At 35.1% G+C, this 13,398-nt stretch overlaps 1 protein-coding gene across 1 annotated transcript in view; it reads right to left on the bottom strand.

Moving 5' to 3' along the window:
* LOC141575406 (early endosome antigen 1-like) overlaps positions 1-13,398 on the bottom strand; it is a 63,241-nt gene that overhangs the window by 22,675 nt on the left and 27,168 nt on the right. The window contains 1 exon segment of the mRNA XM_074354471.1: positions 2,285-2,409. Within this exon segment, the coding sequence (XP_074210572.1) occupies positions 2,285-2,409 (125 nt within the window).

Below are 13,398 nucleotides of genomic sequence, written 5' to 3'. Positions count from 1 at the left end.
CTTTCACTAATTTTCATTTCTCTGTTGTGTGTGTGTGCGTGTGTGTGCGTCCCCATCCCTCCCTCTCTCCCAATTGGCCCTAGGAACATATCTATTTGTAGAGACCACAAGCCAACTGGAGAAGACTTAGTCTTTACATGCATACGGACAATTGTGGGTGTGTTTTAAGTTTTCCCTACTCTTTATTAATCTTCCAAATCCATGTATAAACTAAAATGATGAAGAAAGGAATTAATAACAATATACTTGAATGGCTCATACTAAATTGAATCAAATTGCAAAGAAGATAATCCAATTCAGTTTCTAATTGGGTGAACTTAGTTATTCCAATTAATCTTTTAAAAAGTGCCACTTCAACAAATTTGTGAGAGTAATTTGCCTATCAGTGTTTAGAAGGAAATATAATGAACTCTGTTTTCAAAATGTCAACAGTGAGATGTTCCTTTGGAACATCAAAAGATACCTAGTAGGCAACTTGGGAGATAATTCTAGGTTGGGAATGTAGTTTAGGAGGAAGTCATAGATGTAGATATCATCACACATATAGAGGAAGAGGAATACATTAAACAGATCAAAAAAGAATGATAACAATGGTATGTTGTCTCAAAAGAGCAGAACGAAAGACAGCCAGTAAACCAAATTTGCAGAGACTGTGACATATGGTCTACAAAGATGGCTGCCATCAAGTTCTTCCCTTCTTATATGTAAAAGCCACCCCTTCACTGAAAGACAGTTTACTTCTTGGCCTCTTGAATCGTAACGGGCGTTGAGCAGTCTTGTGGCTACTTTAACCAATAGAATAGGGCAGAAGTGACATTCTGACACTTCTGAACCCAAACCTTAAGAAGACTGACAGCTTCTGCTCCTTTCCTCTTGGAATGCTCTTTATTAGGACCTAACTGCTATCCTGTGGGCAAGTCAAAGCAGCCACATACACAGGTCCATATAAAGGAGAACTGAGCCTCCTGACATATAGCCCCAGCTGAGCTGCCAGCCAGTATCCAGTTATATCCCCCAGTCATGAATGTGAGGCCATTTTGGCCCTTCTGGCCTTTTCAAAACCCAAGTCTACATAACTTAAAGCAGAACCACCCAGTCAAATCAAAGAATCATGAGAAGTAATACACTGTTAACGTTTTAAACCATTAGGTTTTGAGTGGATTGTTACACAGTAATACGTAACCAAAACAAAGGTCTACTAAGATAAAAACTGAAAATAATCCTTTTTTTTTTTTTTTTAACTGTTGGGCTTTGAGGGAATAGTTTCAGAGCATGGTAGGGCAGAAACCAGGTTTCAGTGAGCTAAACATTGGATGAAAAGTTAAGGGTAGACTGAATGAAAATTCACGTACTAGGCACTAATTCGTAGATGAAAAGCAGCTCTGTTAAATTGACACTAAATATAAAGGCACTTATACATGATTTAATATAAATATATATTTTATATCTATTTCCTAACAAATGACAAAAGAATGGTACCAAAATTATTAACTCATACACAAAAATCTTAAAGAGCATTAATAGTCACATGAAAAGGAAAGATTCACACATCCCAAAAGCACTGGTTTTCCCACATATTTTAACAAATTAAAACAACCATATTTTATAGTTCTTTATTATCAACCATAATGTGGTCATAACCAACTATGAGCCATTTTTTAAAGAAAAACATGAAACAAATTTTTTACAAGTAGAATAAAATCAAGATTTCTCTCTTAGTGGGAATATAAGATAAAGAGTTTTCACCAATAGCAGAAGAAAAGGAAAGTTATATTGTTGAATGCCTTTCTAAGTAATTATATTTTAGCTTGATTTAATTTTAAAATGGTCAGGCAAAATTGCCAAGAAGCAGAATGTGTATGTGTGCTTCTTATTATATTGGTGATTACAAAAGAAATTTTTAAAAATAATTATTAAATTTAACTCTTGGCTAAATTAATTATTTTAATAACTTACTATAAAATCTTCTAAATAAAGTATATCATGTTTTATTAAGCAGAGTATGCTAAATATAATTTAACCTTTTGATAAATCACAACCTTCTTTCAAAACATAACCTCTGAACCATGTTGTAGATGCTGATATAGTTATTGGTCAAGGATAGAATAAGTTATAACAATAAAGGAGGAAGAAAAAAAAATGATAAACGAGGAAGCCACAATAAATGAAGACAGATTTAAATTAAATAATATAAAAACACTATTTTCAAAAACTAAGTATTCACAATGAAACAATGGTATCACACACATTCACTACATTACACTTCAAAACTATTATACTGCACCGCTTCAGAGCAAGAGCTTCTCCTCCATGACCTGAATCATTGCCAGCATCATGAACTGCCTCATAGTGTTTGAAAAGTTCATCAGCAGATCCAAGAGATTTCATACACTGGGGACATATGAAACCCTAAGAAAGAGATAGAAAAAGGTTTCAAAATAGTATTTTAGTATTGCAGAATAACCGTTTGTATGTTATGAAATACAGTCAAATGTATTATTCACACCAATGGTACCATTAAGTAAACTCTAATTTATGGTGTTAAGTCCAAATTCTGGTATTGCGCAAAGGTACGTCACTGCTTATCCTGGATGCAGTTTACAAGATACAAAGAAAACCCTTACAACCTTCTTTTAGGTTGAGTAAATTAATGGTAAGAGAGTTTTATCCTGAAAAGTCAATTCTAATCTCGAAGTCTAGTTGAGAAGATTTGCCTTCATATCCTCCATCTCTCTAGATAATCCTCTTCGTAGATAATACCTGCTCCAATCTACTTCAAAGGAATGATAACCAAAAAACTAAGAACATGAAGTACTCTGATCATTGAGAAAAAAGGTAATGTAAATAACTCATAATTACCACAGAGTTATCTACAATGGTTGAGAAGTATTCTAGTCAGTAATGCTAACCGAAGACTAACATAAAAATTTTAAATTAACATATAGTCCTGTACTGCTCTTCTAAGAACTTGTGGTTCCTCCATACCCCATTTATACTTCTGTAATTTGTCTCTTCAAAAATTAAGTTTCTTGAATTACCTTAAAAAAATATATATATATAGTCTATATATATATAGTCCTGTAAAATAATAAAAACTTACAAATAATCCCAGAATGACTATATGGTTATGGCATACAAGGTCCTTCATGTGTATTACCCGAGTGACCTACCAGTCTGATGTCTGGACACCCTTCCTTACTCTATACAACATGGCTCAACTATACTGAAGTACCTGTGCTTCTCTGAACACACCATGGTATCTCACATTTTTATCTTTTTGTATGTATATTGCTATTTTCCTCCAGCATTATTATTAGTGTGTCAAGTTTCTACATTCACTGCGACACACAACACAAAAAAGATTTTAATCTATGTTTCCCTAATGGCTAGTGTAGTATTTTGAACATACCATGTATTTCTATACTGTGTATTTATTCAGTGAAATATGAATAAACCCAGCAGGGAAGAATTTGGGGGGCAGGGACAGAAGAGCTTCAATAGTTTGCAGATCACAAAGCTTCCAAGGGACAGATTGAGCTAACTAATAAAAACTCTGGATACATAAAAACTAAAAATAAATAAATAATTTGTGCTCTTTTGTTGGATGTTACACAAGTAATATACCCTTACTTATCATTTGTGCATATTATATGGCAAAATCAAGGCTCACTGAGCATAACATTACCAGACAATGGTGTAACAAGTATATATAAAGGATTATAGGAACACAGGAGAAGAGGTATCCAACTTTGCCTGTGGTAGCAGTTAATGCTTTACAAAAAATACAGATACACATACATATTGTCTATATATGTATATATACATATATGTAGAGATATGTATATATGAGACATTAGAATTAGGTACTAAAGAATAAGTAGGAGGAAAGAGACTAAATAGAAGTTTACTTGTCAGAAATAAAGGCATTCTAAGCAAATGGAGGAGCATGAACAAAGATGAAGGAAATGGTATGAAATACAGTCGTGCTGCATTCAGGAAGCAGAGGTCTGTTCTGATTATAGAGCAAGAGTGAAGGGCAGGGGCACTATAGGTGAATGAATGCAATGATCTCCAAGAAACTCCTAAAATAAGCAAAGACAGTAGTACTGAGGCTGTGCATTTGGACATCAGAATAACGCATCAGGATCCACAGATATTTGATGCTCTGCTGAATTTGATGTCTTCTGAATGAATGAATGCTCCCAATCTATGAGTTAATCTAGCTGATGTTATGCTCTTTTTTTAAAGCCACCTATTATCTACCATCATGTTTCATAACCGCTCTATATTATGCTTTATTTGGCATTCTTGTAAACTTCTGCCCAGTAACTGCTGTATCACACAAGTTAACATGCTTTTGGTGCAACAGCACATAAACCCCTATAATATTTAGCTTGTCATCTCTCTTTTGCGTCTCAGCTTCTTCTAGTAACTAGAAGGCAAATTACAGTGTTCCTCAGGGAATCCACACCCCGTTACATTATTTAATCTTCACAACTTTGGCTTCTTGACTATTGTCTCTACTTCCAGGTTTTGGCTTTAGATACCTAAGTATGCCAAAAAGCTAGTGATCACATTAAGGTATGTCATACCCTCTTAAAGCTTCTAAATATTACCAGATTAATATTCCAGAATGAACTGATTCATCCCTAAAGAGAAATTTTAGAAATTCAGTAATAAATATTTAGTTATAGAAATATTCCACCTAAGTAAATTTTCCATGTGATTAGAGCTTTCATGGATGTTTAAATAAAACTTCAGTTTGGGGACATTTCTGATAAAAATAAATCTTCCTAAAGTACATATATGCACTTTCTCACCTTCTTAAATAGATGATATTAAACCTTTGCTTAATGTCTAAGCAGCATAAATATTAATCACTGAATGAGTATCTTCCACTCTGTTAATTCTGGCAAGCATCTTTAATTCCTGTAACCACATTTCAGTTTTTTCTAAACCCTGTTTTGTCTTTCAACAATCATTTCTAAAAATTATTCACGTGCTATTTCTAGCAATGCTAGCCTCATATGAATCGGAAGGGTATACTGGGGGGGGGGAGTCTATTAAAACTATATCACTGATTTAAAATAAAAGTAAAATAAGCTCAGAATGAATATCTGAGAGATGTCCCATGAATGGGACTTTGTGATACTAATTCTGGATATTAAGAGATTCCTCTATTTTTTCTAAAATATTGTCAAGGGGACTGAAGTTGCTAGATAGCATAAAACACCAAATAATAAAATACTCAAAATAGCTAGCTACATTTATTTCCCTTAATCATTCCAAATTTCTCACCAACTTACACACACACTTACACACAGGTTAAAAGCAATTAAATACCTTACTCTTAGCTTTCAGTTATCTGCAACCCTTTCTCAGATCCACTGTAGCTAAGAGCTTATCTTAACTTGATACTAATGATACCCTGTTGTACCAAGTATCCTTTCAGGCAAAAGGAAAGTTCTTATTAAGTGACAGGGAGAACAGGTTGTCACTTTTGATTCTGGCTAGCCCATAAAGAAAAGCTGACCCATATGTTCTGGAAGAAAGACAACTGGTAAAATGCTAAGCAGAGTTCCAAGACTTTTATGCCTCTATCTTTGTTCACACTGCTTCAGCTAGTTTAACTGGTATCCTCCCACAGGCACCCGTTCCCCCATCACCCTAGAGAATGTCTGGTTTAAGTGTTCCCCACCAAAGTTTTTCTGCAGTTTCCCTTAAGTTGAATTAGACATTGCACTCTTTTGCAAATATGTATCATAGAAACTTCCTGGCATAGAGATCATATCTTATTTACCTTTTTTTTATCCCCTTTATCTACCAAAATACCTGGAACATAAGAGGTACTCTATTAATGTGTTAAATAAGTGGAGGTTTGGTGAGATTGTTTTCCTTATATGTCATTATCTCATAGGAAAAAGTAAGTGTGATTTTTTTGTCTTTCATGGTTAAAAAAAAGTTTCATTCTTTTATAAAACTTATAGAAGAATTTTTTAAAATCTATGCCTCTATTTGGTTATAGAATACTGTAGTCATTTTCAAAGGAAGAGACATAGCAGGATCATCTGAGAAACTGTTTCCAGCCTAAAAATTGGCAACAATTCCCCTCACTGGTTCCCACCCCTAGCCTTAGATATGCATCAGCCCCACACACTACAGAGAAACATTTGGGTGACCCACTGTTCATGGTAAGTATGCCTCATTCTTTCCATCAGGTCTGGGTAGTCAAAACAAAGGTTGAAACAGTGGTAGACCCAGGTTCTAATGCAGTGTATTTTCCCAAATAAAGACAGTGACAGTTCACATGCAAAGTCGTCTTTAAGAGTAAAGCATTAATCTAAAACATTGTAATATATTCACTGATAAAACATTAACTAATAAAGATATAATTATTGAATAAAAAACTCACTTTATATTTCAAATTTCATGGCAAAATTTATGCAAAAATATTAACTTAAATGTTTATATTTGTTTACAGATTCACAAAGAATAGCCAAGCCAACTTCCCAAGAGCCTCTTTTCCTTATTGAAGCTTCTTTAAAGCATGCATAATTAAAGCAATCCATATTCCCTTGTAGCATAAAAAATTAAGCAACACCAAGGCCAGGAAAAACAAAGCTATTTTGAGCAACCCATAACCAAGCTGCTAAAACAAAATATATAGGACCCACAGTAACACTGGAGTCATTAAGAAGTTCCTGTCCTCTTGTCTCATTTTCAGCGTGCACTTTCTGGTAATGCTCCGACAAATCAATAGCAGTTATACATCTTTTCCTACATAATGGACAGATGAAACCCTGTGAAATAACAACTTTTAGGAGGATATACATAAAGTTATTTATGAAACAAAATATAGACAGTAAAAACAGACATAACAGGAAAATAATTAGTATATCTCTTTTTAGTATATAGAAAGGAAATTTTTAAGCAGTAACTGCACGAAAGGTGAAAGACCTATCCAAAGTAGGACTTTGAAAATTAGTTTCCATCCTCATGCTACAAGTTTCCTCTGGTTCAGTATTATAGTAACCAGCTGCTTCAGTTGGAATATAACTACTCTTTTTGTTTATAATACTTCGTTCTTGCTTATCTGAGAGCCATTATTGGCAAACTAGTTTTTATTTTAGATCAAGAAATGACTGGCAGTTTTAACAAATACCTTTATGTAAGATAACATTCTCAACAAAAAAAAATTCTTATGATGAAAGCAATTTTTAGTCTTCACCATATTCCACTAGCCTAAGATACTATTCTTGTCCACACCCATGTGTTCCAGTAGGTAGGTTTCTAGTAGGTAACCTTTTATTCTAACTTTATGAGCCAAATAAAATCATTTAAAAACAATTTCCCAAAATCCCTATACCTAACAATATCTATATTTTAAATGTGAGATGTTACACTTATCTTTGGTTTGGGGTTTTGTCAGACAGGAACAGTAAAAGGATAAGAGGATAGAGGAATTGAGAGGATCAAGGAGAAAGTAAATTAAATGAAGACAGTGGTGAAGGACAATAGGTTATAAAGTTTATAATGTTATGGGTTTGGTGTCAAAAATAGATGTGGTTTTGAGTCACAACCAATATTGACTATATGAATTTTAAAAGTCACTTTATTTTGCTAAATATCATTTCCTCATCTATAAAATGGGGCTGATATTAGTATCTGTTCTTCTTCTAGAGTTACTGTATAGTATATAAAATGCTTAGTACAGTGCCTGAGACATTATAAGTGCTAAACAAATATTAACTGTCATTGGATGTACAGTTAGAGAGTAAAGGAAATGAAGCTAAGAAAGGCTGAGAGACTAGAAGAAAAAATAGAAATTAAAAACCTGAAATACTCAGTAAGGCCAAAGAAGTTAAGTAGTGAGGAGAGAAAAAGTTTTTGCGAGGACAAGCGGTTAAGGTAAAGAATGCAGAGATACGATTTTATTTAACATTTCAGATGAAACTATTCTACCTGATAAGAAGATGGAAGGTACTACCATGGGCTTGAGTAACTAGAAAAGAGGTAATAAAGATCATTGGCACTGATAACATTAAGAACTGGGAGGCTAAGATGTTCCTTGAGTCTCTAACATCACTTAGGACCATAGCAAGCAAGAAGACTGCAAACAAATGTTCCAAAGTGAGAAGCAAGGCAGGGTAGCAGTTAAAAGCCAGTCCTGGGCTTGAAACCTGGATTCATACCACTCTTAGTAGCACGTATGACCTTCAATTTCTTCATCTTAAAGGAGGTAAAAATAACACCTACTTCATATGGGGGAGTCGCATGAGAATTAAATGAAATAATAAATGCTAAGTGCTTATCACAGCATCTGATATAAAGAAAACATTCAATAAATGTTAGCTATCATTAATAACATTGTTCCTTTTGTTAACAACCCTTAAATGGGACTAGCTAGGGGATGAAAGTAAGGAACATGAATTCACTTTTTTTCTTTTTACTGATGAAAGTGCTGTCTTCCAGGCAACCACAGTCCCGAGTACTAAAACTACACAATAATTTTTCAAAAGAATGCACTGTTGCATTTTTTACCACAATATATTTATGCTGCCTACCATTTTACTCATTTCTTCACTGTAAGCATCCGCATATCATTCAATCATTCATTCAAAAAGTATTTACTGAGTGTGATTACTAGGTCATTATGCTACCGTGCCGAGAACACAATGGTAAAATAAAATGAAGTCCCTACTCTCAATAAGCTTGCAGGTTTCTTGAAAAATTTACTAAAGAAAATAATCACATTTTACACTCCACTAATCAGAAAATCCTATTAAAACTACCTTCAAAATATATTCAGAATCTCAGGACCTTTACTGTTATCGCTTGATCCAAACCACCCTCACAGTGTACATGGATCACTGCAATAGACTTCCAACAGTCTCTCTGCTTCTACCCTTACCCCACTAACAATTTTATTTTCCACAGAGCAGCTAGAGTGTATCCTACAAAAACGTAAATAAATTTTGTCGTTTCACTGCGCAAAACTCCCAAGTGACTTCCCATCTCACCAAGAGTAAAACACCTAAGTCGTTACAAAAGCCAAATGGCCCTATGAGGTGGGCCTCATTACCTCACTATCCCAGCCTCCCCTCACACTCACTGTGCTGGAGCCACACAAGCTTCCTGGCTTTTTCATCACGCCAGGCATGCTCCCACCTCGGAGACTGTCTACTTGTTCCACATGCCTGCAACATGCTTGTTCCAGAAGTTCACATGACTCGTTTCCTCACTTCCTTTAGTTCTTTCTGAGCTATCCGCTTTCTTAGAAACATCTTCCCTGACAATCCTATTTGAAATCGCACCCACCCAAAATACTTTCTGTGCCCCCTTCCCTGCTTTTATTTTTCAAAATAACACTGCCTCCTTCTGTACAATTTTAGTGTGATTTGGGTTTTTTGCCTGTTTCTACCCACTAGAATATAGGTTTCACCAAGATAAAAACTTTTTACTATTTCACTCACTGCCATATCTTCAGCATTCAGAACAGTGTCTGGCAATAATAAATATTCGACCAAGAACTGAATCTCATAATAATAGTCATTACCAAAAGGATAAGGAATACTTTTCCATAGAAGAACATGGAAGAAGTCTCCATCCTACATGTGAGCCAAGGAAAGTTTACTGAAAAAAAGTAATTATCTGCGATGAGACTTGAAGGATAACCAGATGTTAACCAAGAAAAATGAAAAGCCAAGAACAAGTAAGGCATAGAGATCAGCATATTCAAAAGTCCAAAGATAAGAAAAAACTTGGAACACCTTAAAATTAGGAGTTCATTATGCCTGGATCAAAGAACATTTAAAAAAAAAAAAACCCACATATATAAGGTTGACTGATTTCCCACAAAAGTAAAAATTTAATGCCATGGGGAAAGGTAACATTTTCAACAAATGGTACTGACAGGCATATGGGGGGAAATGTGATTTCCATATTCACATGGAAAAAATGAAACTCAACCAGTACCTCATACCATACATAATAATTTAAAAGAAACCACAGACTTAAATGTAAATGCTAAAATGATTTTTTCATCCTTCAGTCTTTTTTTCTGAAATATAGTTGATGTACAATATTATATGTTACAGGTGTACAGTATGATTCACAATTTTTAAAGGTTATACTCCATTTATAGTTACTATAAAATATTGGCTACATTCCCTGTGTTGTACACTGTATCCTTGTAGCTTGGGTTTTATTTTTTTAATCAGGAGAAAGTTTTGCAGTCTTGGGGTAGGCAAAAAATTTTGTAGAACCCAAAAAGCACTAACCATAAAAGAAAAGGATGACAAACTGCACTTCACCAAAATTTAAATCTTCTTCTCTTTGAAAGACATCATTAACAAAATGAAAAACAAGCCAGATTGTAAAAAAATATACACATCACATATTTCTGATTGTGGTATAAGGCCTAAAATTAAGGCCCAATATTATATGCTGCCTTGACAACTGGTTAAACTGGAAGAGCTTCAATGATCTAACTACAAGCTCCCCTCCTTACTCTGCTCCAGCAGATAAGGTCCTCTAGCCCAAAAACCCTCCTCTTCACTGGGAGCAGACACAGGGCCTGCTTAAGCCTGAGCAGCAGGTTTCAGTTTCCTACCAGTCCCTGGAATTATTCAAACAAGCCAATCACATCTCCTGTAGGAAGCAGACACCTCACCTTCCTGATACTATAATGACTGCTTCTCACAGCCCCTGAGTGTTCGTTTCTTCCCCAAGTGCAATCCTTGTGTGGCCCTACTTGGCACACAGTGTCCTCCTCACCTGGGCTGTGAGTATATGTGAATAATAAACTGCTGTTGATCTCACTTATCTAGTGTCAGGTTAATTATGTGTTGAGCCATCCCCATAAGTCTAGGGAGGGGCTTCCCTTAGCAACGGGGTGAATAGGAGGCAATCAAAACACTGACAAAGGACTTGTACTCAGAATAGATAAAGTCATCTTACAATTCATTAATAAAAAGATAATTCAGTTTTTTAAGTGGTCAGATTTCCAGTTCCAGATAAAATGGAATAGATACCCTTCTTTATTCTTCCAGCTAAACACAGCTAAAATCCCTAGGCATTATATATAAAACAAACATAAGACAATTTTGACAGATAAAGAGAGAAACGCAGACCAGCTAAGGAGCTCAGAAGCCAAGGACTGAGACAGTGGTGAGTACTCTGCATTTTCTTTTTGCATCATATATTCTAAACTAGGTGCTAGAGAAGCCGGCAACCTGGAAACTTCAGTGGACCCTTACCACTTACCAGTGGACAGCACCACAAGAAAAGGCTGCTCTCCCTAGCCAAAGGAGCAGAAAAACGAAGATTGGATTTGGTAATATGGTGGTCATTAGTGAGTGCTTTCAGTGAATACTAAGGATGGAAACCAGACTGGAAAGGGTTAAAGAGTAAATAAAGACATTTGCTTCTGCAATGTGATATACTAAATAGTCTGAACAACTACCCTGACAAGAACAACTGGCATAAAAAATCACTTATTACATTATATATTATATGTATTATATATTTGTTATAGACTGAATGTTTATCTACCCTCAAAATTCATTTGTTGAAATCTTAATCCCCAATGCGATGGTACTAGGAGATGGGATCTTTGGGAGATAATTCAGTCATTAGAGTAGAGCCATCATGAGTAAGATTAGTACCCTTATAAAAGAGACCCCAGAGAGCTCTCAAACCCCTTCTACCATGTGAGGACAGCCATCTATAAACCAAGAAGCAAGCCTCCATCAGACAAAGAATCTGCCGATCTTTGATCTTGAACATCCCAGTCTCTAGAACTGTGAGAAATAAATGTTTATTGTTTAAGCTACTCAGTGCTTTTGTTATAATAGCCTATACTAAGATAGTTATATATATTATTATACATAATAATATATAAAATGTGAGAAAAATGAGCACTAAAGCAAGGTATTGCTTTATTTCTATTTCTTTAAAATCCTGGAAGCCATATTTCAAATTTCATTTAGATGGCTGCTAAAGGAACAATGTTAAAACCTAGAGATTGTTCAAAGTGGGAAGCCAACTTCAGAGTAAAAGGGAAATAACCTGAGAGAAAGATTAAGAAAAAAAGAGACTGAGGGAGGGGGAGAGACATCGACCAACATCTTAAACGAGTCTGTACCTTAGCATGGGCTAACGGAAAAAACAACATCTCCTGAGAATTCATAATCACCAATAACCCTTGGGTGGGTAGTTGGATTTTACGCTAGTGAGTAATCTGAAGAATTTCAAGCACCAAACTTAATTTAAGGGAGTCTCAGGTTAATGGCACCTCTAAAGCAGTATTTATACGCTGATGGGAATAATTTGTGGCATGGGTAAAAATCAAAATCGTAGGAGGGAAAGATGATAAGCTGAGAATATGAGAGAGAATGGAATCCAGAGCAAAAGCAAAATGACTGACGTCTGATAGCAAAAGAGACCTGTCTTTCACATACAAAAGTAAGAAAAAGAGCAGAGGTGCAAGTATAGCTTTTAGTGACAAAATGAGCACATTCATCTAATGGTTCCTATTTTGTCAATGATGTAGAGGGTGACCAAAGGAAGGTGAGAATAAGGTAAGACACACGGAAGATTTAAGGATAACAGAGAGAGTACGGCTATCACAGACAACAGAAAAGGGACCCTGATAAGAAAGCACAGCAGGATTACCAGCCACTGCTCACTACCTTTTGGAGATTCTTTGTTGTTTTTGGTCTGAATGAGGTCAGCAATTACTACTAAACTCCTTTCCAGGGTTACAACTGAGCACTCTGAGCTCATCACATCATGAACACAGTTTGGAATGTTTTCCTTGAATATATTTCCTTAAACTTGCTCATAATATAAAGTTCAACTGATACTTTCCTTCTCACTTTCACAGTCTTGTTAGATCTTATTACAGTTAATACACATATACATGAAGACAGATGGCCAGAAAGAGACAAAACAGAAAGATGAATGGATAGAGACATACCCAGAAACAAACACAAAAATAGACTCACCAACCAAGAGGTGGGGAAGAGTAGAGAAAAGGGGACTGGGTAGATAGTACAGTTAGATTCAGAAAGGGACAACTGACAAAAACTGTCAGAGCAGAAACACAAGTGTATCAATCTCTTAGGGGCAGTATTATGGGTGGTTTTTATGTTCTTCTCTCATCTTACCTCCTTTTTCTGTGATGATCATATATTGTTTGTTAAAACTAATAATAACAATAAAGCAACTACTAAGGCTGACTTTTGGAAAAATGAGGGTTTTTTTTAGACTTATTTACTTTATCCATTAATTTTCAATAAGTTATCAAAGATAAAAGTTCTTACAAAGTCATAAATGAAGACAACAAATAATGTATAAACTTTATATCTAATCTAATCTTTCATTAGCTTAGTAGTT

This window comes from Camelus bactrianus, chromosome 28 (genome assembly GCF_048773025.1).
Source record: "Camelus bactrianus isolate YW-2024 breed Bactrian camel chromosome 28, ASM4877302v1, whole genome shotgun sequence".
Lineage (NCBI taxonomy): Eukaryota > Metazoa > Chordata > Mammalia > Artiodactyla > Camelidae > Camelus > Camelus bactrianus.
This window is presented reverse-complemented; position numbering and strand designations above follow the sequence as displayed.